This window comes from Falco rusticolus, chromosome 2, assembly GCF_015220075.1.
Source record: "Falco rusticolus isolate bFalRus1 chromosome 2, bFalRus1.pri, whole genome shotgun sequence".
In the NCBI taxonomy this organism is placed as follows: domain Eukaryota; kingdom Metazoa; phylum Chordata; class Aves; order Falconiformes; family Falconidae; genus Falco; species Falco rusticolus.
This window is the reverse complement of record NC_051188.1, coordinates 93,623,943-93,649,306: the sequence shown is the minus strand read 5'-3', so window position 1 is coordinate 93,649,306 and position 25,364 is coordinate 93,623,943. Positions and strand designations below refer to the sequence as shown.

Sequence of the window (25,364 nt, the reverse complement as noted above, 5' to 3'; positions counted from 1 at the left end):
TTCAGAATGAATGATTTAATTAAGAGATATCAATGGATTTGGCTGCTGTCATGGAATACTGTTCTGCTGCTGCATAAACTGCCAAGGAAATTTATGAAAAAATGTCAAAGCAGAGGCAAAGATCTTTGATATCAAAGCAGGAGACACTATTGTTTTGATCATGTTCTAATGTTATTGTATTGTTTTTTTTTCACATCCAGTGTCATGTTTAGATTTAAATTTTCTATACAGTTGAAGACAATGCCCTTGGGTCACTCATTAAGCATCTTGTCGTGCTATGGCCATTTTAGAAAACATGCAATTTATATACAGAATATATAAAAAACATGTACACTTAATTTACTATAAATATATAATTTATAAGCTGCGAATCTATTGCATACTGTGATAAAGTAACTAGGAATATTTATACATTAAACAGAAATATGTAGTTTTATTAGACAAATTCACTATCTTTTTTTCCCTTTGGAAATATGAATATAAATCTCTGATTAAGTCATCAGAAAATCCATGCTTTATGGTTCAGCTTCCCAATACGCATTTCACAGTCTTTCACAGAAATGGGTGATTTTAACCTCTGCAGAGAAGAGTGCCCCAAATAATGCAGAGAGGGTGGTACAGGGTCTGACACAGCTCTAAGATGCAGTGTGCACAACGTGTGGCAAATGTCATAAACACCAACTCCACAGTTAAAATTCAGAATTTACAAAAATATAAAGGCTCTGATTCCAGACACCACGAAGGATCTGAGCAGTACAGTTCATGAGAGAGAAGTGCCATTCAGTTACTTATAACGGATAAATCAGAGCAGCCTAGTGGCTTATCTGAACTGTGCCAGCTACCAGTAATCCCCAAGTACTGGAAGGGCATGAAGCCACCTTGATTACTCTTTATGCCCCAGCTACATGTTAGCAGCTGGGAAGAGTGGAAGCATAAAGGCTTCATGAGCCAATAAAAGAAGGAAGCTTTTAAAAGAGGAATTAGATGGAATATAAATCCACAAACAAACAAACAAACCCCCCTGGAAATCCTTGATCCACCTGCTGTGTAATGCTGGCAGTGCGTTACTGTTTATTTTAAAGTTCTTCAGATTGCCTCCGTTCTGGTCCTGAGTGTGTCGAGAACTGCCCCAGGCTGCCTTGCATAGCACCCTCTCCTAAAACAAATCCGGGGTCTCTGATGAAGCACTGTTCCAACTCTATATCCCTGTAGGGACCAGGCATCTCAGAGCCTGCCTTATACTCCACAGGAAAGGGATTCCTCTCAGAGTGGATCTGTGATCACTTAAAAACCACCACAAACACAAAACCGTGCCTATGGGTGGCCTGTCTTCCTCTGCAATATACAGAAGATCTTGGGTCCAGTTTCCCCTCAGTTTAAAGGGTTCAGTATCTGATCTGAAGGACTGGAAATGACTGAGTGGCCCGGTTTTGCAGCAAAGAATTCAAACTTCACAAAGCCAGGGAGGAATAGAAGGGGAACATGGCTTTTCATCCTTGCAATGTAGTTCTTGTCTGAGAGGGGAAAGCCTTTACTCTGGACCTTTTTGATGAGATGCACAGAAGTGTCTGTTGTAGCCATTACACTTTAGGGGCAGCTGATGTAACTGTCACAGAAAACGTAAGGATGGGAATTGAGAGTCAGCACCTCTTTCACTCTTCCTGATAATTGCCCTGACCACTAAGATAAAAATGTGTGTGAGTGCCCTTTCTCTTTATCCAAATGTTGTATCCTAGGTACTTTGCTGCACAGCTTGCTGGATTCAGTAGGCTATCTGCACCCATTACGTGTTTTTTAAAGTGACCATAGCTGCACTTTATGATGAATTTCATTTCCTCTGAATAGAAGACAGTGAGAGATATCCCACCCCATTTTCCCTTGTAGCCTAGGAGGTGCAAGTTTGCATTCTTTAAGTCTAAGGCAGGCACAGAAGCTCCTGGAAAGGCCCTTTCTGCATGAAATCTCTCAACATTTTGTTATTGGCTGCAAAACTTTAGAAGGAGAGACTGAAATTCTTGACTAATTTTTCAAGTAAGGTTGTCTGTGGTAACTTGGTAGAGAATGATCTGTGCAATGAATCATGAATGAGATACCTCAACCTTGCTGAGAAGCAGGGTTTCAGGAGGACCCTCAAAGAGGCCATCACAAATTATTTGCTTTCAAAAGTGGTGCCCCACAGTGCTGAAGCATTGTGCTCTTCCCATGGACTCTATGAGGCCCTTAGGTTTCCTCCACAAAGGCCTGGGTGTTATGCACCAAAGCATCAGGCACTGCAACTTCTTCTACCTGTCAGAGGACTGAGATTTTTTTGGCTGTAGCAAACAGTGGGCTGTCCAGAGAAGCACTCTAGCAGTACGATTCTCGTCTCCAAAAGCTAATAACCCCTACCCATGCATTTCTGTTTCTCCAAAGCCCAGGACTGCATGGGAAAATATGGGAATATCTGCAACTTGCTGAATTGTGGGCACTTTCCCTTAACGAATAATAACTGATACTCAATTGGTGAAAACTGCATGAACAAACACATTTTTCCTCCATCCCAGGAACATGAGTATGGGCTATCACTCTTGCTTTTGTACTTGGGGAAATATAGCTGAGAAGAGGCTAAACGCTTTCCTTAAACCAATATAGTTAGTCAGGGAAAACTTCAGATTAAAATTTACCAGATCGATACTCAATATGTTAGGCTGCCTCTGATGACTACATTCCCAATGTGTGCTGTCTTTACGTCTTCATCTTAGGCTGTAAAACTGTCTCATCAGGACTGCTCTTTCTTGTTGTGCTGTTTACTATGTCTAATAAAGAATTAGTCTCAAATAATAAAAAAAAAAATATCACAGTAACACTTTGGCTGGAATACGGATATAAACCCTTACACTGCAATTTAAAGCAGTTGTTGAAGAGAAGCATACAAATTGCATGCACAGTGGCCACAGCAGGAGCTTATGCAAAAACGTTTTTTGCCAGATGTGAACATAGCCTGTTGCCTGTGTATAAGCACATGCACATACTCTCCCCCACGCCAAACTGAAATGAAAATCTGGCCACTCCACAGAAAAGTTTCAGACTGCAGTAATTTTCCTTTCCAGGCAGTGATATTCCATCAGATGGAGCAGTCTGAGGTGTTAAAAGCCTTTGGTCAGTCTGGTTATAGGAGCCATCCTAAAAATAAGCGTTTGGCAGAATTTTGCAGCTCTTTGGCTCTGTACTCGTGAGAATAATTTTGCAGCTCTTCAGCTCCGTACCCCTGAGAATTTTGGTTTTGTCACACTTCTGAGGTGTGTTTTGTGTGAGGTAAAGGAGACACAAATGTTAAAAACAGATTTAAACTCTTTTATTTTTTCATCAAATAAAAAACTTTTGCTTATCAAAGTTATAAATAATTAGGGACAGATTCAATTCATGCCAATAAGCTCCTCAGTGTGGATATAGTCTCATTTGGATGACTCTGTAGAAGACTCCTACTCAGCATGACTGTTGGTGGTAGAAACCAGAAAAAGACTAGATGCCCTGACCCTGCAACACACTATATTGCAGCAGAGCTTTGAGCCTATGTGAAAGATGCTCTTCACAGCGATGCATTGAGCATCCTGCATCAAAGAGCTGGTTTGGTATTAATAAAAAGATAAGCCAGTCAATTTATAAGATGCTTATTTTCTACGTTGGTGAAGAGATCTCATTCCCTCTCCCCTACTTCCAGCCTTTTTATATATAGGAAGAACTGATGACTGAAAAAATTGCTGGTGAAAGACACCCAAAAGTGCCTTAAGGATGTCTTGCTGTTAAAAGACAGATTCTTTTTGGTATTCAGGATGTGGGGGACCACATAGGAGGTTCCCAAAGGGAGAAGGGATATGTGAAGGGGAGGGATAGGAGCTGAGCTAAACATGCAACAGATTAGCTGATGGGAGCCTTGAAGCTAGAGTCAGGAGGGGGGAGTTAGTTTCAAAGTAATATTCTGTGCAGATTTTATGGAAGTGGGTTGAAGTATAAGGAGGTAAAAAATGGAAAAGGTTTGAAAATACAAGGGAATTTTTTTTTATTAGTCCTAGACATTATGAGTATAAGGGTCTGTGTGCCTGACCAGTTGCAGATTGTCATCTACACCAGCTCTTGACCATCACTGCCATCATTTGTTCCTATGCCTGAGCCATCCCATTTGTTCCCATTTGTCTAAATCCCATTGTTCATCTATGTACCATGTATCTTTTGGTGTATAATCTCCTAGCAACCATAAATCAATGTCTCCTCACAAATGTTAGTCACCCAAACTGCTCTTTTTCAAGTCCTGCATATGCCTTCAGACAGTAAAGCAAGGAACATTATGGAGACATTAAAGGAAAAGCTGGCAGAATTCTGAAATAAAGTGAATGTCCAAGGCTCAGAGGAACAATAAAAGGGGTTAAAATTGATTTTGAGACCTCTCTGTGGCCACAGAGAGAGGTATTGACCAAGCCCTGTATTTGAGACTGTACCTACCTATTGATGCTTATAACTGAGCTTCCATTAATTTCTGCAGCACAAGATCAGAATCACACAGGAGGAACAAAGTAAAACATATTTAGGGAGAAAGGAACAAAGTATCAATTTTGGTCTTTTAAAAGGGATCTTTTGAGGTGAGTATGCCAAGCAGAATGAGGCAGTTCGTTCTGACTGAAAATAAAAACCTAGACTGGTTGACAACATTTCAATATTATTATTAATACTTTTTTATTTAATTAAGTAAAACTTCCCTCCTGCTTTCTCTTCTCAGTGAATATTTTTTATCTTGTGGTTCTGTGCAGTTTCTTGCATGAGTTTCTTGCACTGACTTCATAAAACATTGTTAAAAATAAGATTACCCAGGAGGAGTTTGACTGACCCTATGCTGGAGTGCAGATTTCATGACCAGACATGTAATACCAGCTTTTACTTGAACACATTCAGGAGTTTCCCAGGCTTCTGCACACATTATGCGGTTCACATGCTGATTAGCAGCGAAGAGTTCTGTCTTCATTAGTACAAAGCAACTGAGCAGTTTCTCAGAATCAGGTGCGAGGAGCATCTCTGCTACCTGCTCCCAGTGAGGCTGAGCTCCTCTGCCTTTCCCTTTGCTCACTTCAATGAGCACTGTTTTGTGGTAAGAAATGAAGTAGGCGCCTGGATCTTTTCATGTCATAAGGAAAGCAAACAAGTGAATTTCCCCAAATACTACCCATCCCTTTATTGCATTGTAGGAAGGAAGACTTCAGAAAGAGATGCCTTACAGTGAGGTGCTTGTCATGACTTGGAATAGAAAGATTAGGAAGAAGGGTGGAGACCTCAGAGAAAAAGAAAAAGTTTGATGGACATGTGATGAATTAACGATTTTATTTGAATATTTTAAAAACTGACATAAGATCTAAGTAACTTTGCACTGTAGGCTTATAGTTCCAGTGGGAAGTTTCCAGATGTAAGATTTCTGATTCACTGTTTTTTTTAGATTTATTTCCACAGACTTATTTGCACATGGAAGACTTTAGCTCTGGGACTGGCTGCACTCAGTTACAAGTCTGACTGAGGCTTGTGTAAAAATATATGAGTTAGCTTTCAAGTAATTTGCTCAGAGGTGCTCTGCGCCACACTGTGATGATACAGAGCTCGGCACAAGCTATAATGCCTGAGGTTAATGGCCTCCAGTGAATTCCAGCCTGCCATGACTACATTGGTAGCAGCCCTCAAACTACCTATGTGAAAGCCAGCTCCAGTGCATCTGTACAATCCGCTGTGACTGCTAAGGCTATATATTCTTTGTAGACCAGCTCAGGTTAGCTGGGTAAATCAGGAGCATGTCAATTGTTTAAAGGGTTTTTCATTTCTGAGCTCCTGGTTTGTGGAGTGAAATAAAATAGCGCATAAAAATTGTTCTTGTGCAGTGTCTATTAGATAACCTATGTGGAAATATCCCACTGCACCCCAGAGCTGACAGTAATGTATGTTTCTGTTATCAGCCTCAACAAAAAGAGTCAGGGAAGAATGAACACATCGTATAGACTATCCTGTAATGCCAAATGCAGAACTGACGAGGTTTTGTAGTGTGAGACTTACCTTTCTCTTCCAGAGTTGGTTCTGTGGACAAAGGCATTTACTGAATGTGAAGCATGCCAATCCAACAATTTTCACAAGCACTTTAAGGCACAAAAAAGTGCATCTTAGCAGGGATTCTCCTTCCGTGAAATGTTGATGGGATTTTACCGGCATGACTCCTGTTACATTCAGCAAAAGTCCCCACAGCTGAAAATTCACATACCACTTCAGAAATTGATTATTCACTGTTTGACCTCAGACTCTGTCAATGTATATATATTGATGGCTTTAGCTGTACTTACTACAGAGACATTTTCTTTCTGTGACTCATTCTGTAATCACCTGGATCTGACAGTCACTGGAGTATTTGTCTTGTGAGGCCTCAGTGGTATTTTGCTGAAGAAGAGCTTTCAATTTTGGGATGTCACATGCCCTTTTTATATCCAGGTCATGTCATAAGGCCATATTTTCACTAAGATGCTTTTTCAAGTTAACCAAGTGAAGTGAAGCAGTTTACATCTTGATGTAAGAGAATAGCTCTCTTGATGCCATTTTGTTTATATGTATTTTTGTGTGTGCCTGCATCTGCACTTCTGGATATAGGCAGTTGGAATGAGGGGAAAATTGTACTTCCCCCATCTGTAATGATTCCCTGCTGATTTCATTCAGTGTTGCCTCTACCTCTTGCCTGCTTTGGATAGGACAGTTATGTCTTCTGCAGTCTGCAAATACCATTGTCATAAGTGGTGTTGCTCACATGTATTCCTCAGACACTTAGTGGTATTTAGGCTCAGTGATATTAGTGAAAATGAGAGTCCTGAATAGGATTTAGACACCTAAATATCTCTGCAGATCTTGCTCTGGCTCTGTAAGTGCCTCCATGGCTCTTACCCTTATATATATATAGAAAAAAAATGTGTATTGAAGTCACAGAATATGATTCTTAGTCTCAGATGAAACTGTAAGCACCCAAAACTGTTGCCACAGTCCCACAAGGAGATATGGCATTCTTAGCAAGCTAAGTTATTATCTATGACAGATGAACTTTCAGAGGATGTTAGTTTTAGCTTGATGAAGCAGAACAAAAATTTTGTCTTTATTTGATTTTTCCAGCAAATTGCATCAGGGCAAAGTACCTGTACTATTATATTTCAGAGTTTCCTGAGATCTCTGCCCATGTGGGTTTTTTGGCATTTGATTTTTTTGTTTGTTTAGTAGGTAGGATTGTCACCAATGAATAACAAAAGTGACATAAGCATAATAATTTCTGTGGTACATTAGATTATGGTGAATGCTTCTAAAGAAGAAGGAATTCTGTCTTTACTGGGCATGATTATATTTAGGGAGTCAGGGTGTTGCACTCCACAGAAATCCCATAGAAAGACAACCTTGTAAATGAAAGGTTTCACTCCCCAAGAAGAAATGCCACCTTGATTTGTAAGCCTTAGGGTAACTATGTTGTCCTGGTGTCACTGATTTTGCCTCCTGTGACTGATAAATTTACCTTGCTGTGAACAGTCTAATGAAATGATGATGTTTAAATGGAGGAAAACATTGGTTTTGGCCAAAGGCAGAATGGTAGAGAAAGAGAAAAGGCTTACCTAAGTACTTGCAATAAAGACTACTTCTGGTCTACCTTCTGCTTTCTTACTGGAACCTTAAGCAAACTTGTTAAATCATGTGAATTTTCTCATCAGGGGCTGGACTATGCATTATACAGATCCTTGAAAACAAGTGTGCAAGCTACACTGCTTCTGGAGTAACTGCAGGATCCCGGTGGGTCAGAGGAACTTTTCTAGTGCATCAAAGCTGCCTTTCTCTCCCTGGCCAAATATCTATGGTCCCTGGCCACAGGATGGGCTGAGCTGCCTTTAACAGCATCTCCCTAGCCCTTACACTGCCTGCCACACTCTGAGCAGGGAGGAAGCTAGGATGATAAATAACTTGCTCCTGTTTAATGACCATGGTCAGCTGAGGTGTCCCAGCATTAGTTCAGCCTTACTGTCTGACTTGCAAGGATGTGACTGCAGGGCCATGATGAGGTAATTCAGGCACCTATAGTACTGCAGCTGCAGAAGCAGAGCCCTCCATAGGCGTTAGCTCTGTTTCAGGTCGCATAAGGACTGTGGTGGATGTTTGAGTCTGTTCAGTTTCATTGAGGAGAAATGGTTGCTAAAAGCCCAGCTGCCTCCAGAACTGGCAATTAAACACCCATCTCCAACAAACTCTGCTACCCTTCCCTGCTGTCCAGGGATCTGTGTTACCAATGCTCAGATCAGCGGTTGGGTCTTTGTCCTACTCTACCCACATTTTGATTGCCTCCCTCATTTCTGTGTGGACATGAAGTCCGTGCTCCACAGATGAAGGGATGCTCAGTCCCTGGTGGGATCACTGCCTCTTCACTTTGCCCCTTGGTCCTGTTCCTGGATCCCTGCTCTATCCCCACACTCACACAGGATTGATTTTAGTATTTTCAAACAGTCCTGATGATTATCCTGCTCTCTGTGGTAAGGGGTGAAGGGTTCAACTCACCTTTCTCCTCTGTATACAGAACAAAATAAACCATCTGAGATGGTGGGAAAAAATTCTTTCCATTGGCACATGGGCCAAAGTCAGAAGGTAGACCAAAAAATACTACATGTAGAGAAAAACACAGGATTCTTCAGAGATCTGTTAATATCTTGCCAATATTTTCATTGTCATTCCATGAGGTGGTTATGCCTCATTACCTCTCTTTTTTTGCTTTCACATCTCTCTGCTTTGCCTGCAGTTCTCCATGTGTGCATGTGTACTGTATTTTAGTTTGCCTTACAAAATCCCTTAATAAATACACATATCAAAGAAAATTGAGAAGTGCACAGGTATCATTTTAAATCTCTTGTATGATTATAATATTCCCACTAAGGACACTTTAGCTTTATGGCTGAAATTGATATGAAGAGAAAAAGGCTGCCAGGTGCAGCCTGGAAACTACACCAAAAAGGCAGAGTTGGGATGGACGTGAGGATACAGATGTGATCGGTTGCAGTTAGGATGATCTCCAGGGCAAGAGTACAAGTAAATCTTCTCAAGAACCTACCAAATAAAGGAAGCTTGGGGGCTGTGCGTTATCAATACTAGAGAATACTTAGCCAAAGCTGCAGTTAGCAGCTGGATGGGGCTTAGTGTACATCCTTCAGCACTCATCACTCAGCATGGGGACTCCTCCATGCATTGAGATGGATTCACTCCCTCTGGCAGCTGTTGAGGAAAGGACTCACTGTCTAGCCAGACAGCAGCAAGGTCACAGCCACCTTTGGTACAGGAGCTATGAGGCAACATGCCACAGCAAATTCAAGGGAATATTCAGTATATTCAGGTTTCTTGTAGGTAAGGTGAGCAGATGAGCGCTGAGGACTTTCTGTAAGTGCTAAGTGCCCTGAAGTCATAGGAGGTGTGGGACAAATTATAATGCGAGGGTTTTTCATGAAGGCAGAGTGTTGGAGAGTCCTGTCAACTGACAGCACAGCAGACCCTCTGGGGAAGCAGGGGGATGGGAGCTGCAGGGAACAGAAGCAATTTTTTAGCTGTTTGTCAGAATACCAGACATCTATTTTCTGGTGGATTTGAACATTAACTACCTGGGGTTTTTTTTGACAATGCTTTCAAGAAACAGACATTTTCCTTATGATATGAAAATCACTTTGATTATCTTGAATGTGCCTGAAAGGCACCTGGATTGTTACCTTGTTGCATTGGAGGTGACAAAAGGAAAACCAACGGGAAAAAAAGATTTAATTATAAAGTATACTTCGCTTAATCTTTTGGAGGTAATGTCAACTCTTTTTAAAATTTAGGCAGTAAAGTAAAATTAAATGTTTCCATTGTCTTTGAAGAGTTTTAGGTTATGTTCTCAAACCTTGGCTATACTTCATAGAAGTTTACTGCTTTCTTTTTAAATGAACTATTAGATTAGAGAATTCTTATAGGATGGAGTGTGTGAAATGTTTCATTGGAAAAAGTGATGTTGTGTGCCCTCTTTAAAGTACAGGTCTTCCCTGAGATGTACAACACCTATACACCCCTTCCCCACTGGAAAAATATCAACAATAGAAAAAAAAAAAAGATCAATACAAAAAGTATAAGAACATTGCAAATTTCAGTCCTGTTAGTTATTGTTTTCTTATCTACTTCATTTGGCTCATGTTTGCTACACATTTAGAAAACCCAGCACTACCAGACTGACTTTAAGAGAAAGTTGGACTTTTAGCTTAGAATCTTTAAGTTATATCATTAAATGTTCATTTTGAAGATCCTCTGATAAGTATCCTCTTCTTATTTCGTTGTAAATCTTGCGTTACACTTCTGATGTTTATAAACAAATATAAATGATCAAAAAAAACCCTGAACTGGTGTTATTTAAGCAATAAAGCTCTTTCCAGAAAACTCTGAGGATTAAGAGAAAGTGATCAGTTTTGCTGGCAGTACTTAGGTTTATAGAAGCACAGAATCGTAAACATAGAATAGTTTGGGTTAGAAGGAACCTTTAAAGGTCATGTAGTTCAAACCCCCTGCAGTGAGTAAGGATATTTTGAACTAGATAGGTTGCTCAAAGCCCTGTCCAAGCTGACTGAATGTTCCAGGGATGGGTCATCTACCACCTCTCTCTGGGCAACCTGTTCCAGTGTTTCACCACCCTTTGTAAAAAATTTCTTCCTTATATCTAGTATAAATCTACCCACTTAATTTTAAAACCATTACCCCTTGATCAATTTTTTGGTCCTCCTCTAGACCCACTCCAACTCTCTCCTGTGCTGAAGACCCCAGAGCTGGACACAGCACTCCAGGTGGGGTTGCATCAGAGTGGAGTAGAGGGGCAGAACCACCTCCCTCGACCAGCCAAGGGTACAGTTGGCCTTCTGGGCTGCAAATGCACATTGCTGGCTCATGTCCAGCATTTTATCCACCAATACCCCCAAGTCCTTCTCCCTCGGGCTTCTCTCAATTCCTTCATCCCCCAGCCTGTATTGATATCGGAGGTTGTCCTGACCCATGTGCAAGACCTTGTACTTGACCTTGTTGAACCCCATGAAGTTCACACGGGCCCACTTCTTGAGCTTGTCCAGGTCCCTCTGGATGGTATCCCACCCCTCAGGCGTGTCAACCACACCACTCAGCTTGGTGTTGTCTGAAAACTTGCTGAAGGTGCAATCAATCCCACTGTCTATGTCACTGATGGAAGATACTAAACAGTACCCATCACAGAATGAATCTCTGAGGGACACCACTTGTCACCAGCCTCCATCTGGATATTGAGCCATTGACCGTTACTCTGTGGAAGTGAACATCCCACCAATTCCTCATGCACCAGACAGTCCACACATCAAATCCATCTGTCTCCAATTTAGACAGAAGGATGTTGTGGAGGACTGTGCCAAAGGCCATACAGAAGTCCAGATAGATGACATCTGTAGCTCTTCCCTTGTTCACTGATGTAGTCATTCTATTACAGAAGGCCACTAGGCTAGTCAAGCAGGACTTGCCCTTGGTGAAGCCATGCTAGCTGTCTCTAAATCACCTCCATGTCCTCCATGTGCCTTAGCATAACTTCTAGGAGGATCTGTTCCATCATCTTCCCAGGCACAGAGGCAAGGCCGGCAGGTCAGTAGTTCCCAGGGTCCTCCTTTCTACTCTTTTTAAAAATGTGTATAACGTTTCCCTTTTCCCAGTCACCAGGAACTTCACCTGACTGCCATGGCTTTTCAAACATCATGCAGAGTGGCTTGGCAACTAAATCAGACAATACCCTCAGGACTCTGGGATGCATCTCATCAGGTCCCACAGACTTAAGTATATTCAGGTTCCTCAGGTGGTCACAAAAATTATCTCCTTTTTTTTCTTTGACTGAGTTTACCGAGTTCTTATAATATTTCACATCTACCAGCAGAAGGCAAGTAAAAGACATCGTGCAATTGAGTAGAGAAATGGAAGGAGATATTTGCTTTGTTGTAAAGCACGTACCTACTTACTGTATATCTGAACTACAGTCTGTGGTGTGGTAGCGTACTCCTAACAAAGGTAAGCACGTTTTGCTAACATAGGTAAGCATGTTTACTAGGTTCTGCTGGCACTCAGGAATTGAAAGCTGTCATGCTCATATGATGGCTCTTGCAAGACAACACCATGAGATTAAAGAAAGGTTGACAAAGAGCATGGGAAAATGCCAAGGTACTCAGTGTCTCTTTAACCTCAGTCTTTACTGATAAGACTGGTCTTCAGGAATCCCATGCCCCTGAGACCCCATGGGAAAGAAACTTAGTGGAGAAGGATCAGGTTACAGAGCATTTAGGCAAACTGGATGCAGACAAGTCGATGGGACCACACATGAAGCACCCATAAGTGCTGAGGGAACTGGCTAACAGCATTATGAATCTGCTCTTAATTATCTTTGAAAGGTCACAGCAGCTGGAAGAGGTTTCTCATTACAGGAAAAAAAAAAAAGTCACTCCTATCTTCAAGAAGGAGAGGGAGGGAAATCCAGCAATTGCAAGTTGACCAGATTTACCTTGAAGCCTGAAGCATGTATTTCTTGAAGTCATTTCCAGATACAAAGGACAGGAAGGTGGCTGGGGGTAGTCAGCATGATTTATGAAGGGGAAATCATTCCTGACCATGCTAACAGCCTTCTATGATGACTTGACTGGCTTCATGGATGAAAGAGGAGCAGTGGATGTTGTTTATCCCAATTTTGACAAGACTTTTGGCACTGTCTCTCACAACATCCTCAGAGACAAACTATTGGAGTGGACAGCTAAATGGAGAGTAAGATACATGGAACACTGGCTGAATTGCCATGCTTAAGGGGTTGTGATCAGCTGCATGAAGTCCAGCTGGAGACCAGTCACTACTGGTCTACTGGAGGTGTTAACAATACTGTTAAACATCTTCATTAATTACCTGGAGAATGGGATGGGACAGAGCGCACCCTCAACAAGTTTGCAGGAGAAAAAAGAGTGGAAGGAATAGTTGATGCCCTGCTGCCATTCAAAGGGATTTGGATAAGCTGCAGAAATGGACCAACAGAAGCCTCACGATGTTCAGCAAGGGGAAATGCAGTGCTGTACCTGGAGAGGAGCAATCTGGTAGATGACCAGCTGGAATGCAACTTTGCAGAAAAAGCCATGGGGCTCCTGGTGGACACCAAGTTGAACATGATCTAGCAATGTGCTCTTGCAGCAAAGATGGCCAATAGCCTCCTGGGCTGCATTAGCCAGAGCATTGCCAGCAGGTTGAGGGAGGGGATCCCTCACTTTGCTTAGCATTGGTGAGAAACATCTAGAGTGCTGGGTCTAGCTCTGGGCTCCCTGTACACAAGAGACATAGACATACTGGTATGGGCCTAGCAAAGTGTCACGAAGGTGATTAAAGGAACAGGGGATCTGCCATACAAGAAGAGGCTGAGATTGTTGAGTTTGCTCAGCCTGGAGAAGGGAAGATGCAGGGAGATCTTAATTATGTGCATAAATTACTGATGGGTGGTAAGTAAAGAAGATAGAGCCAGATTCTTCTCAGTGGTGCCCAGTTATAGGACAAGAGGCAGTGTGCACAAACTGAAACTTAGGACTTTACACTTAAACACAAGAAAAACCTTTTAAAGTGAGGGTGACTAAGCACTGGTACAGGTTGCCCAGAGAAGTTGTGGAGTCTCCATCCCTGGAGATATTAAAAACCTACTGGGGCATGAGCAACTTGCTCTAGCTGATCCTTCTCTGGGACTAGATGGACTCAGAGGACTGGATGATCTCCAGATGTTCCTCCCAAAAACAATGATTTAGTGATTCTGTTTGTTTAGATGGAGACAAATATGTTGATCAAGCTGCTCAGCTAGTAGAAATATTATCAAGTAAAAAGGAAAAGAAAAATGAGGCTATGGAGGGAGAATAGCAGACTATTTGACTTGTTTTAGCTTGATGTTGAAAGTGGAAACACATTTATAATGTAAAAAGGAAGTGGTTTTTTAGAAACAATTGTTGCAAAACCTGAGTTGAACAACATACTTCATTGGAATTTAGCAGCTTCAAAACATCTTACTGTTGTGTTTTTTTCTTTCCCCAAATCAGCATATTTGCTTCCTCCAAGGTGTGTGGTCTAGCCCTTGGTAGTGTACTGGGGTTCGTGCACCCATTACTTATCTTTCCATTTTTCATAAAGGAAATTAATAATGTTTCCATTTTTTGTAAAGCAATTTGAGATCTAAATATGAAAACAAATGTAGGTATTTATATTCTGTGCACTGACATTTTTTTTAATCTAAGGAAAATTATGTGATTAAAAATAATGGGAAAAGAGAAAATAAGTACTTGATACTCAATGTTTGTATCAGCTTTTGTGTATTTGCGTATAAACTCAGGCATTTAGCATTAATCCTTTTTGATTCAGTTGAGAACCTCTGTTTATTTCATCATGCCTAAAAATCTAGGAGGCTAATAGACAACTAATTAAATATTAAGTCTCCATTCATTCTGCTACATGTCAGTGACCGCCGAATAGCAGGAAAGGAGGTGGGAGGGAAGAGATTACAAATAGCTGTTTAATGAAAGCTGTGTCAAGCCAGAACAAATATTGCTAAACTATTTGTTTATGGCAAGGCAGACATCTACAGATCAGGTGCACAAAGAGCTTCTTGTCTAAGTCCAGTTTCAGTGTACTGGAGTCAATGTGAAAATTGGCTCTTGCTGGGAATTTCAGTGGCAACTCTTTGCATACAGAGTGGAACAGGTGTGGAGAGGTAATCTTTTAATTTTAAGTCTGAGAAGGAAGACAGAGAGGAGTGGTTGCAACGCTAAAACATTCTGTGCTGGTACTGTGGATAAAAAAAAAGCTGTTATACTCATGCCCTCCCTCAACTCTTCTCATAAATCCTTAAATGCAAGGATGTAGTTCTGTGTATTTATGTAACAGCTTCTAATGAAACTATATTAATTAAATCAGTGTTGGTAATGTTTTTTCTTTTGATCAATATTTACATGATCTGTTTGGGAAAACTCACTTTCTACTTGTTTTCAGCCACATCTGTACCAGATTGTACGGAGGCTGAGGGATCTGCACTTTTGTTTCAACGTATATTGCAACATTTTTATTGCATTCCACAGGTCCTCCAGTAAACGTTACTTGCAATATTTTTATCAACAGTTTTGGATCAGTCACAGAAACCACAATGGTAAGTGCTATGATGCCACTGGCTAGAGAACAACAATACTTAATATATGTCATGAACACAACCTGTCAATTTTTCTATTTATTGTTCAACTTGCAGGTCCTCCTGTAAATGTTACCTGCAACATATTTATCAACAGCTTTGGTTCAATAGCAGAAACTACAATGGTGAGTGGGACTGGTCATTGAAGCCATCTTGTGAAGGAGTGGGATGTGATGTAGGATAGAGATGCTCAGGATGTGGGGACATTTACTAACTTATTAAGCTTTTAAAAACCTACTAGATAAATTAAAATAAAATAAATATAAAACAACCTATAGAGAGATATATAAATCATTAAACTCAACTTTTAAGTCTAAACAAACCTGTGTTATGACCATACCATAGTCTGTAGTGACTGTGATGACAGCAAATATAGGTGTGTGCAACCCAGCTTTCTCAGGTTTTATTAGTGACAAAGAGGCAGAGAAATGGCTGGAGCTCGGCTGTGGGGCTCCTTGCCAAGTACTCCATATTTTGAGTGGGTTTTACACCACATGCTGAATTATCTGCTGCTGCAGACTGCCCTGACAGAGCTACCAGAACGGTCTTGTTTAACTTAGCTGAATCTCCGTGAATTGCAGCCACATCAGTAACTGAAGTGAATGCACAACTTGAGTAAAATGACTAAGACATATAGCTATAAAGAGAGCTGGGTATTTTGAGGGTTAAATTGGTACTAAGAAATGGGGGGGTTGCAGCTGACTGGAATGTGTATTTTGACTGTATTCAAAGAATGTTATCAGTCAAAAAACCCAAGGTCAAAATGAAAACGTTAGAGTTTAAATTTTGGTATATATATGAAAATAAATAGTTCAATTCTTCATTTCCAGGTGAGGTTTTTCTTTTTAAAATTGCCAAGATTTAGGATTAATGAAGTCAAGCTAAAAAAAAATGGAAATTAAAATTTTAGTCTAACTTTTTTAAGTCTAGAAATGAATTTTTTTTTCAGTATTTGCTAAGAAAAATGAAAAAAAAAATTCTGAGTCCATTTAAAGATTAATGTTTTAGCCTTCTTTTCCAAACAATGAACAAAAGAGATCAGATATTTATTCAAGCATACATATGCCTGACTACTGGGGTTTAGTCCAGGGAGAGATTTTTGATGGCTTGATGTGATAAACCCAGAGTAATTATCAGGTACGCATATGAAAGTAGTAGGTTAAATCCATAGAAAGGGTCTAGTGAAAAATTGCATCTTGACTTGGAACTCTTCAAGTCACCACTGACACAAAATAAACTAAAAATGGGCGCTCTCACCTTCATTGAAACTTTGCGAGAGTGATTGTCATTGCCTCAGGACACTATGGACAGCTATGGATGCTTTTGAAGCAATCGCATTGTAGTTTCACAACACTGTTTTCTGGGGATTCCTACACAGCATCCAGGTCTTTCTATATTTGCTGAAGCCAGAGGCAGTACAGCTGTTTAGCACCCTGTAGGACTGAGATATTGGTAACTAAAATGAACTTGGTACCCACAAAAGGGCTTAAGGTATACCAAAAACCTATTTTTAAAAAAATTGGAATAGATACTGCCTTGCAATCCTTGCATTATGAAGGAAGAGCAGATATTTAGCCCAACTTAATTATTTTATTTACTATTCAAAAGCTTAATATAAATTCAATTATAATTCATGCCATCATTTTAGAAAGTGGTACCTAAGGACTGCAGGAACTTAAAAAAGCTTTTGCTCCTGAATATTTTTACTTAAAAACTATCCTGTTATTTAATGTTCTTTAGACATAAAGGACAAGTTATTGCTAGGGAAGGTTGCTTTCTTAAATAATGTGGGAAAGACTCTCCTGTAAATGACAAGCTAAAACAGAGAGCTATAAATAAACAAGGCAAGTGAGGTAAGTTAATGCTTTAGAGTGTGTATCTGTAATATTTTAAAAACACCTTATAAAAAAACTAAAATCAAGTTTAAAATGACAGGAAAAAACATATCTTGATGTAAAGTAATTATCAACAGACTTAATTTTAACATTTTTGAAAAACATAATTTGTTTTCTTATGTTTAAAGGATTCTGAGAAGATAGCTGTGAGTGTAGCATTTTTTACCCAGCCATGTCTGTTGATCCTAGCGTATAGAAGCATCAGCATAGCATTAAGTAGCAAAAATCCTGCACGTCACTAGCTTTACAAGATGGCATTCAATGAAAATATTTGCACGACCTAATGCTGATTGCATTAATTAGACTCCTTCATTGCTTTGATTAAATCCCCTCATTGCATTTTACCTTCTATCAAATATGTTAATGTGCACCTTTCCAACGTTCATTAACACATTCTGCTGAAAACAGCCAAACATTCAAGTAGGTGAAAACAAAGACTATTGGCTGTCTTATTTTGCTTTGTTCATAATATCTGCTGAAAATGTGGAAAGAGTTCTCTTAGATGCTGTTCAATGGTTTGATACTGATTTTTTTAATGCTTCTTTAATGACTAGTGTGACTAGTTTTAGGATGTTTTAAAACTGCTCTGAGAGGCTGACATCAATTACTGTTCCATCTACTTTGCCTTTCTGAAATAGATGTAATCATGTGGGTAAAAATGTTGGCATCCCTTGCGATAAATAATGAGTTTTGTTTGGCACTTAGGATTAATTTTTCCCTATAAAATGCTCTTGATTCTTTTGACATAAAACTAAGTGATTCATTTAAAACCCTGGATTGTAAATTCTGTAGAGACACTCCTGTCTCAGAGGACAGGAATGCTTGGAGAAACCGTTTATATATACTGAAGGGACATTACCGGGATATAACTTGAACGATCAACAGGAGCTCATTGGAAACTTGGGAGATGAAAACTGGTTTAGAGAAGCTTCCAGTAGGAGAAATGAACATGGCAAACAGCATTACAGTCCCAGACTTACTAAATTCAGTAAGCCAGTTTCTCAGTAACACCAGCTGGAGCAGCTCCTGTGTTCTGATTAGGACATAAGGACAGACACCAGGATGAAATTCATCCCTGTGTGAAAGGCCAGCACAACTCTTACGTACAGCATATTCTTCTAAAAGCTAAAACCTTTCATTCAGAATTGAAACATGATTTTGTGCTGGTTCTCTCCAAACAGATGAATTCCGTAGAAGCTTCAAGAATTTGTTGCCAGAGATCTAGGGAAACAAAATGCATATGTATTAGTCTTTCTGCGCTATCATGCACATATGGGACAGTATCACCATTGTGCTTCTTTCCCCTCCAAAATAAATGGTTTTATTCCATATTAGAATGATATATATTATACCAAAATAAAAATAGTAGAAAAAATGCCAAAGTCAAAATGGAATTGTTGGATTTTTTTTTTCATTGATTTACTTGTCTTCCATTTAAGCCCTAACTTGCAAAGAGAAAAAGACTTTCCTGGGTAACATCACTGAATAAAGCAGTTATGCCAGTAAGTCTGTGTCTATTTTTGGAAGCATTCACACATGCAGTATTCAGCAGAAAATTCACTGTACAGCATGACTGCAGTTGAGTATCACAGATGAGTAATCTACATCAGGCTGGGCAGAGTCCCAAAGAATTCAGATGTTCAGTGTTGTTAATGACCAGGATTTTTTAGCTATCAGCTGTAGGAGAAGCTAAGAGCAGTTTGTACATTGACGAGCTAATTGTTAATTACAGAAATGACTAACTGTGAGGACATTATTATTGTCGTTATGCCCTATAATCAATGACTGACACTATGCAGCAGGTTCTCTGTTGGGATAAATGCATCAAACTCCAGTTGTGTTTTGAGTACTTATGTTAGCAGAGAAATTTGCCATTCCTTTATTTTAAAAGCTTGGCTGTGGCTGGCTGTATCTTATTATCTTCCCACTAGAAAAAATGTAATTACAAATGAGCTTATTAGATCCTGATTAATTCACATGTATAGTTTTAACTGCATAAAAGATTCCCGCTGAAGTCACTGGGGACAACTCGCACGCTTAGGTACATAGATAACGAAGTGTTTTTCTGTCGTATGGCCTTGAAATAGGTCATTAAACCACTACCTTTCAGTTAGCATTCATATTTAGGATTTAGAGAGTAGTCTCTTTGGGAAGCCCTTCCTATGCATGGAAGGCTAGCTACGTCTGCTGTTTGCCTCAGACATGTGACTCAAAATCTGGGCAATCCATGCTGTTGCAGAAGAAGATGGGAGGCAGGCTAAGATCTAAGATAAGCATCAGTTCCGAGACAGTAAATGGCACTGAAGAGGGAGCAGGGATGCCCTGCACCCCTCTGCCACAGCAATGCCAGAGACCAAAGGGGCACAGAGCTTTGCTGAAGCTCTAGGCAATGGTTTTGGTGGCCATGGATTTGCTGAAAGACCATTTCTGTCCAGACTCCTGTAACACAAAGTATATCTATGCATTGGGTACCTAAATCTTCAGATAGATCTACTAAAACTAATCAGATGGCTATTCCTTTAGTATGTTAGTATTACTCTGATCTTATGGCTTGGGATCAGAGGAAAACTTTATGTGAGTTGCCTTCAGCTATCTCTGGCATCAGTGTTACAGCTGAGATTGAATTTCAGGTCCACACTTCTCGTTCAGAGCAGTGGTGCTGTCAGAAAGAATTTGTGGAGCAGGTGTACTCATGGTCGCGTAGGAGTGTATTACTACAGTCCACCCACTTCTATCCTCAGGAACTTGCAAAATACACACTGTAGTCTGCCTGAGCTCCATGTTGTGACACTGTTCTCAGGAGAATTTTTCTTCAGAAGATAGTTACAATATTAGCACAAGAAAAGTAAATTCAAAATTCTGCACATGATTAGGTCTGACTGTGTAAACACACAGCCCTCTCAACTGCTTATACCACAAGTAGAGGAGAAAAAAGTAATGATGGTTCCATAACGTGCATGTTATATTTCCATTTTAATTTCTTATTAAGGTGTATATGCAAATCCTATGAGACATAAACAAAAGTCGAAGTGCTGTTTTGCTTCTAACAACAAAGCTTGCAGAGAGAAAGCATTTCTAAGTGTATTGGTGTGATGGCTCTGATATATTTATGAAGGTATATACTGAAAAAGGTAGTATAATTCTATTGGCATTACTTATGCTTTTGGTATAATATATATCAACATATGCAAACTCTTCTATGAATAAGGATTTTTCAGAATGGTTTTTATTATCTAAATCACCAAGTACTGAAGTTCATGAAAGCACATTTATTTTTAGATATTTCTAGAAAATTTAATAATTTGACATATTTATGATTTCTATGTCATAGGGGGAAAATCCCTCTGTTTTCCATAGACCTCATTACATATCTTATTTCAAAGAATAATTAAAGGCAGTTGCACCATTAGTTGTAGCAACTTTATTCTATCAGCAGTTGATGACAGGCCCTGCTTTCTTTTCTGCAGAATGAAAACCAAGTGCTTTCCTGGATTTATAACTGTAACTGCTCCATATAAAATTGTAAGACACTCAGTTTCAAAGATCAAGAAACAGGGGAGAATACGCTTAGGGTTAGTGTATACTTACAAGATGTGATGACATTTTATAAGCTCAGAACTGCAGGTAGCTATTTGATCTTTAACTGTATGACACATCATCATCATAAGGAGTACAGTGGCTTGTGAAAAACAGATACAGGCTTTTGTAAGTATCTTTAATAAGTGTGCTATTCCTGAGATCTCTCTCAGGTCTGCCTTGCTTTGATTAATGTTCCTGTTTTGACTCACATCTACCCAACAGCAAAATGAAAATTATAGAGAAAGCAAGAAAAGCCATGTTCCTAGTGGGATTGTAAAGCATCATCCTATTGGGTTCAAAAACTGCATCACTTTGGGTGTCAGCAATGTTCTGTCAGGGCAGCAACACACCTCATCACCAACCTACTGAACAAAGGGTGGAAAACGATGAAACTTGGAGGGGCTTGTTCACAGACTCTGCATATTGGGCAAACTGCTTTCTACAGCTCTAATCAGAATGAGAATATTTTTTTACGTTTCAAAGATGATAAATTCTTTAGACTATGCAGTTCAGTGGCCTAACTAAACCCAAGTCAGCTCATACATTCTCCAAGTCAAAAGCCCAGTTCTGGGGCTCTAACATACTGCAGCTACCATAAAGCAAATCCTAAATGTCAGGGGTCTGTACAGTTGGCAGAATTATTTCATAACGTATTCCTTCAGATAGCATAATCATTATAAATATAATTAAATATTTTCCTTTTAGAAGAAGAATAGATGTATTTCTGAGAGTGTAGTCAAATGTAGTAATTGCAGGTAAATATGTTGTAACAGCAGGGAAAGCTGAGTGAGGTGAAGCTCTTATTTGCTGACTTTGGAAAGTCAGAATAAGGAGAATAAATATTAACATCTTTCCATTCTATCCAGAGAGTTTAGACTCCAAAAACTCTTTTCACACTCTGTTTTAATAGCCAGTTCTTGACACAGTGTTAATGTTGCTTCTAAATGAACCTCTAAGAAATTGCTGCCTTTCCCAGTTGTGACTAGCAGACCACTGAGCAGAAGAATGCAATTAGAACAATTTTAATGGGATGCAGAGAGGGAGGAGTGAATAAATGGACAGACAGGGAAAAGCATACAGTAGATAGAGAAAGGATACAAACAGTAAATAAGTGCTGATTTAATGTCTTCTGTACAAATCTGGCTTCACTGGAATTAGCAGCTATTCATGAGTACATTAGAAATAATTGATTTACATATTGGAAGCAATTTATTTAAATTAGTAGTTTTATAGAATCTTTGTTGAAATTGTATATATCTAGCTGCAGTGCTTTTTGACTTTCTAAGTACATCTGAGTTAATCCATAGCATTTGAAAGAGGGTTATATTTAATATTGGAAGTTGCAGTTAATATTTTTTTCATTACTGAAGTAATTTTGATTTGGAAAATGTATAAGTTGTGTGTGTTTGGTTCAACACAACATTTAGAATTTTATTTTCAAATGATAACTCTTCTGTTCAAAGGGTAATATAAATGTTTACTGTAATGCTAGTACTGTAGTAAGTCTAAGAGCATAAAGAAAGCGAAAGTAGGCTTCCAGTTTTGGTAAGTGGCTTAGTAACCCTTTCACATGGCATTTCTGTAGGACTACAGAGTGAACATTTTTTTGAGACAGCAGTGGAACGACTCACGTCTGGCTTACAGCGAATATCCCGATGATTCCCTGGATTTGGATCCCTCTATGTTGGACTCTATTTGGAAACCAGATTTATTCTTTGCCAATGAGAAAGGAGCAAACTTCCATGATGTCACAACAGACAACAAGTTGCTGAGAATTTCTAAAACTGGAAAAGTGTTGTACAGTATCAGGTAAACCAGTTTGTTTATTTATTTTTTTTCTTCATCCCCTTCTTTCCCCTCATTCCCTGTTTTTCTGGATGGAACTATGCTTACAGAACATAATGTACATATTTACTTTTTTGTTGTTGCATGTGTACAATTGAAATGAGACTTAATTGTAGCAGGGTAGGAGGAAAATTTGCCTGTGTTCCTTTGCTAACCTTTAACTTTTTGCAAAATAGCCTGTAAGTGGCACAGCAGTTCTTCTTAGTCTTGTTGGAAACTTGAGGCTGTCTAAGACTTTAATAGTATGCCTCAATAATTCCCGTTCCTGTTATCTCAAGCCTCTTACAAAGAGAGGAAATAAACTCTTCACCAGTTTTTGATGGGTTGTAATTTAAAAGTAAAGGGGAATAGTATTTTAAATGACCTTAAGTGAATTTCACCTTAAGTGAAAACATGTTTGAAATGTGGTAAAATTGAGATGTGACTCACTGGGTAATCGAATGTATCTATTCCCATTTAAAAATAACTGGAATTATGGAAAGGTTTGTTTGTTTGTTTGTTTGTTTTAATACTAAGTGCATTGAAATATGTGTCATGTGACTGGATTCAGACTTAATTAATAAACACTGACTAAACATGATTTGATATGACTTGATGAAATCAGACATATTCAGAGAATCAGAATTCCATTGCACAGGCATAAACATCAGCAAACAATCTGACATATTTGACACTCGGCTTACTGTGCACTGTTAATTGTTTAATATAGGTAGTCAGAGATGCAAAACACTGTATGATTGCTCTTATAATTGTTTTAAAAAATATAATTATGGTGGTTTATTTGTTCCTGGGAATGCTTCTCAGCTTTTGCCTTTCTTGCATTGTGGAAGGTAAAGATGATAGTATTTATTTAACCGGTTGCACGGTGAATTTGCTCATCTATAAGGCAGATTAGTTTAGAAGGCAGTTGTTTCTAACTGGATGTTGTGTTTGAGACCTGCATTTTCATTAAATAATTATTATTGATCCAGCTTCAGGACAGCTGTGTTTTTTAGGATGCTTAAATAATAATGCAGCACTTCCTTCATTTACTGAATTCTTGTGAAAATTTCTTGATAAACCCCCAGTAATATTTGGATGGATTGGATTAAGCAGGGTGGAAAGTAAATGTTTATTACTCAAGGTTTCAAACTGGCATACCTGAAGAGTTTGAGAAAAATAATAGGCTATAAGGATGAAACCAGCACTAGCAGAGCGATAAATAATGCTGTCACTTACAAATCTTTCTTGTTTCACCCTGGGAAAGAAATGAATGCATCTGTTTATTTGAATGACATCAGACACCATTTTATTGGAGGCAACAGTGCAGTTGGGTGCTGTTCTGAACGCAGATGGATACTTTTCCTGACATTTGTCCATGTGGGAGAAGTAATATTTTGAGCTGTCATTTCAAATTTCTAAAATTCCCACACCCAAATGCAAATTAATCTGAAGCAGAGTAAGCGGTAATCTAATGGAGTGCTAAGCAAAACTCATGGTGTCTCATTTGTATCACACAGCAATAACAGGCTTCCCCGGTGCCTTTAACACGGCATATAGTTTTTTAGTACTTTACAGCGAAGAATCTTTCCAGAGTATGGAAACTTGGTCAGAAGTAATTAGAAATAATTGTCTCTATTATCTGTGTGTTGACAGTCACTTTTAGTTGTGCTATGCAGAAACAAACAAGAATATTTTAGTAATCGGTTTCAGTACAGTGAGGATGTTGCAATGCTGCCGTTTTCACTGCTGCATCAATAACACTTTGCCTGACATCATAATATTTAATATTTACCATTTAGTGTGCTTAAATGTTTAAAGCACTTTACAAACACACCTGAGAAGTAGTGGTGTAGGCTGTTTTGTCGCATTTCCAAATTCAATAAAATCAAGGTTAGGTTAATCTCACATAAATATAAACTGCTGTCTGCATAAAATGATTTTAGAACTTCTCCTGGTAATTAATGGGTAAGAAGCAAGGTGTGTGTATAATACGACAGTGGTATTCCTCTTCTCTACATACTGCACTGACAACATGGAAATACGCTATGCAGGAGGCACAATTGGATTATACTGGTAAATCCCCTCAGAGGCCAATCCTGCCCTTTCTGAAAAGAATTTGTAAGGTCACCTGGAACTAGATCTTATGGTCCATATTTTACTATCACCAGACACTTGGTGTAGGTTATGGGTGCTCAGATAAGTCGTGGAAGGGTCAGTGAGGGTCTGGCCCATTTGTTAACTCCACTGCAGTGCTTGGCTCTGGGAATTCTCTCACCCTGTGGGGAGCGTGAGGCTCTTCATCCTTCTCTCACTGAGGGATAAGCCATCTTGCATTTACTGGTGATGGTAAGCGTGATGTAGATTTCCATCACAGTTTACCTTATAATAATTAGTTACGATGCTCATGCTTGCAGACTCCTAGATCTATATTTAATTCTCTGGGAGTTATAAAAAATAAAGCCAGAGTTGTTGAGGGTTGATGTATCCATCTATGAATCATGGAAGCTCAGGAGTCCAAACCTATTTTTAGCTATTTGCAAATGACTACCTTGGTATTTGTTTTGTTCTCAGTATGTTATATATGCTATATAGAGCCTCAGGCTCTGTATCTGGATCACTGGTCTAAACCTTTGGGTACTGCAAGGAGAACTGAAACCTTGTGGAAGGAACACAGCACTACTCAATACTGCAAACATATGCTATTGCCAGTAGAAATGTAACAGCAGCTCCTAGAGGTGCATGTATTTTGAGAAGTCAGCAGTTACAGCAAAGTTATATTC

General features: G+C 39.3%; 1 protein-coding gene across 8 annotated transcripts in view; it reads left to right on the top strand.

The window, feature by feature from the left end:
• The window catches only part of GLRA2 (glycine receptor alpha 2), a 131,519-nt gene that overhangs the window by 8,704 nt on the left and 97,451 nt on the right, over positions 1–25,364 (top strand). For 4 of the 8 annotated variants that reach the window (XM_037378270.1, XM_037378269.1, XM_037378267.1 and 1 more), the window contains exons 3-4: positions 15,341–15,408; positions 22,343–22,566. In XM_037378270.1, coding sequence (XP_037234167.1) covers positions 15,341–15,408; positions 22,343–22,566 — 292 coding nt within the window. Of the gene's footprint in view, positions 1–15,176; positions 15,245–15,340; positions 15,409–22,342; positions 22,567–25,364 lie in introns of all 8 variants that reach the window. The other 4 variants (XM_037378272.1, XM_037378268.1, XM_037378266.1 and 1 more) reach the window with 2 other exon arrangements.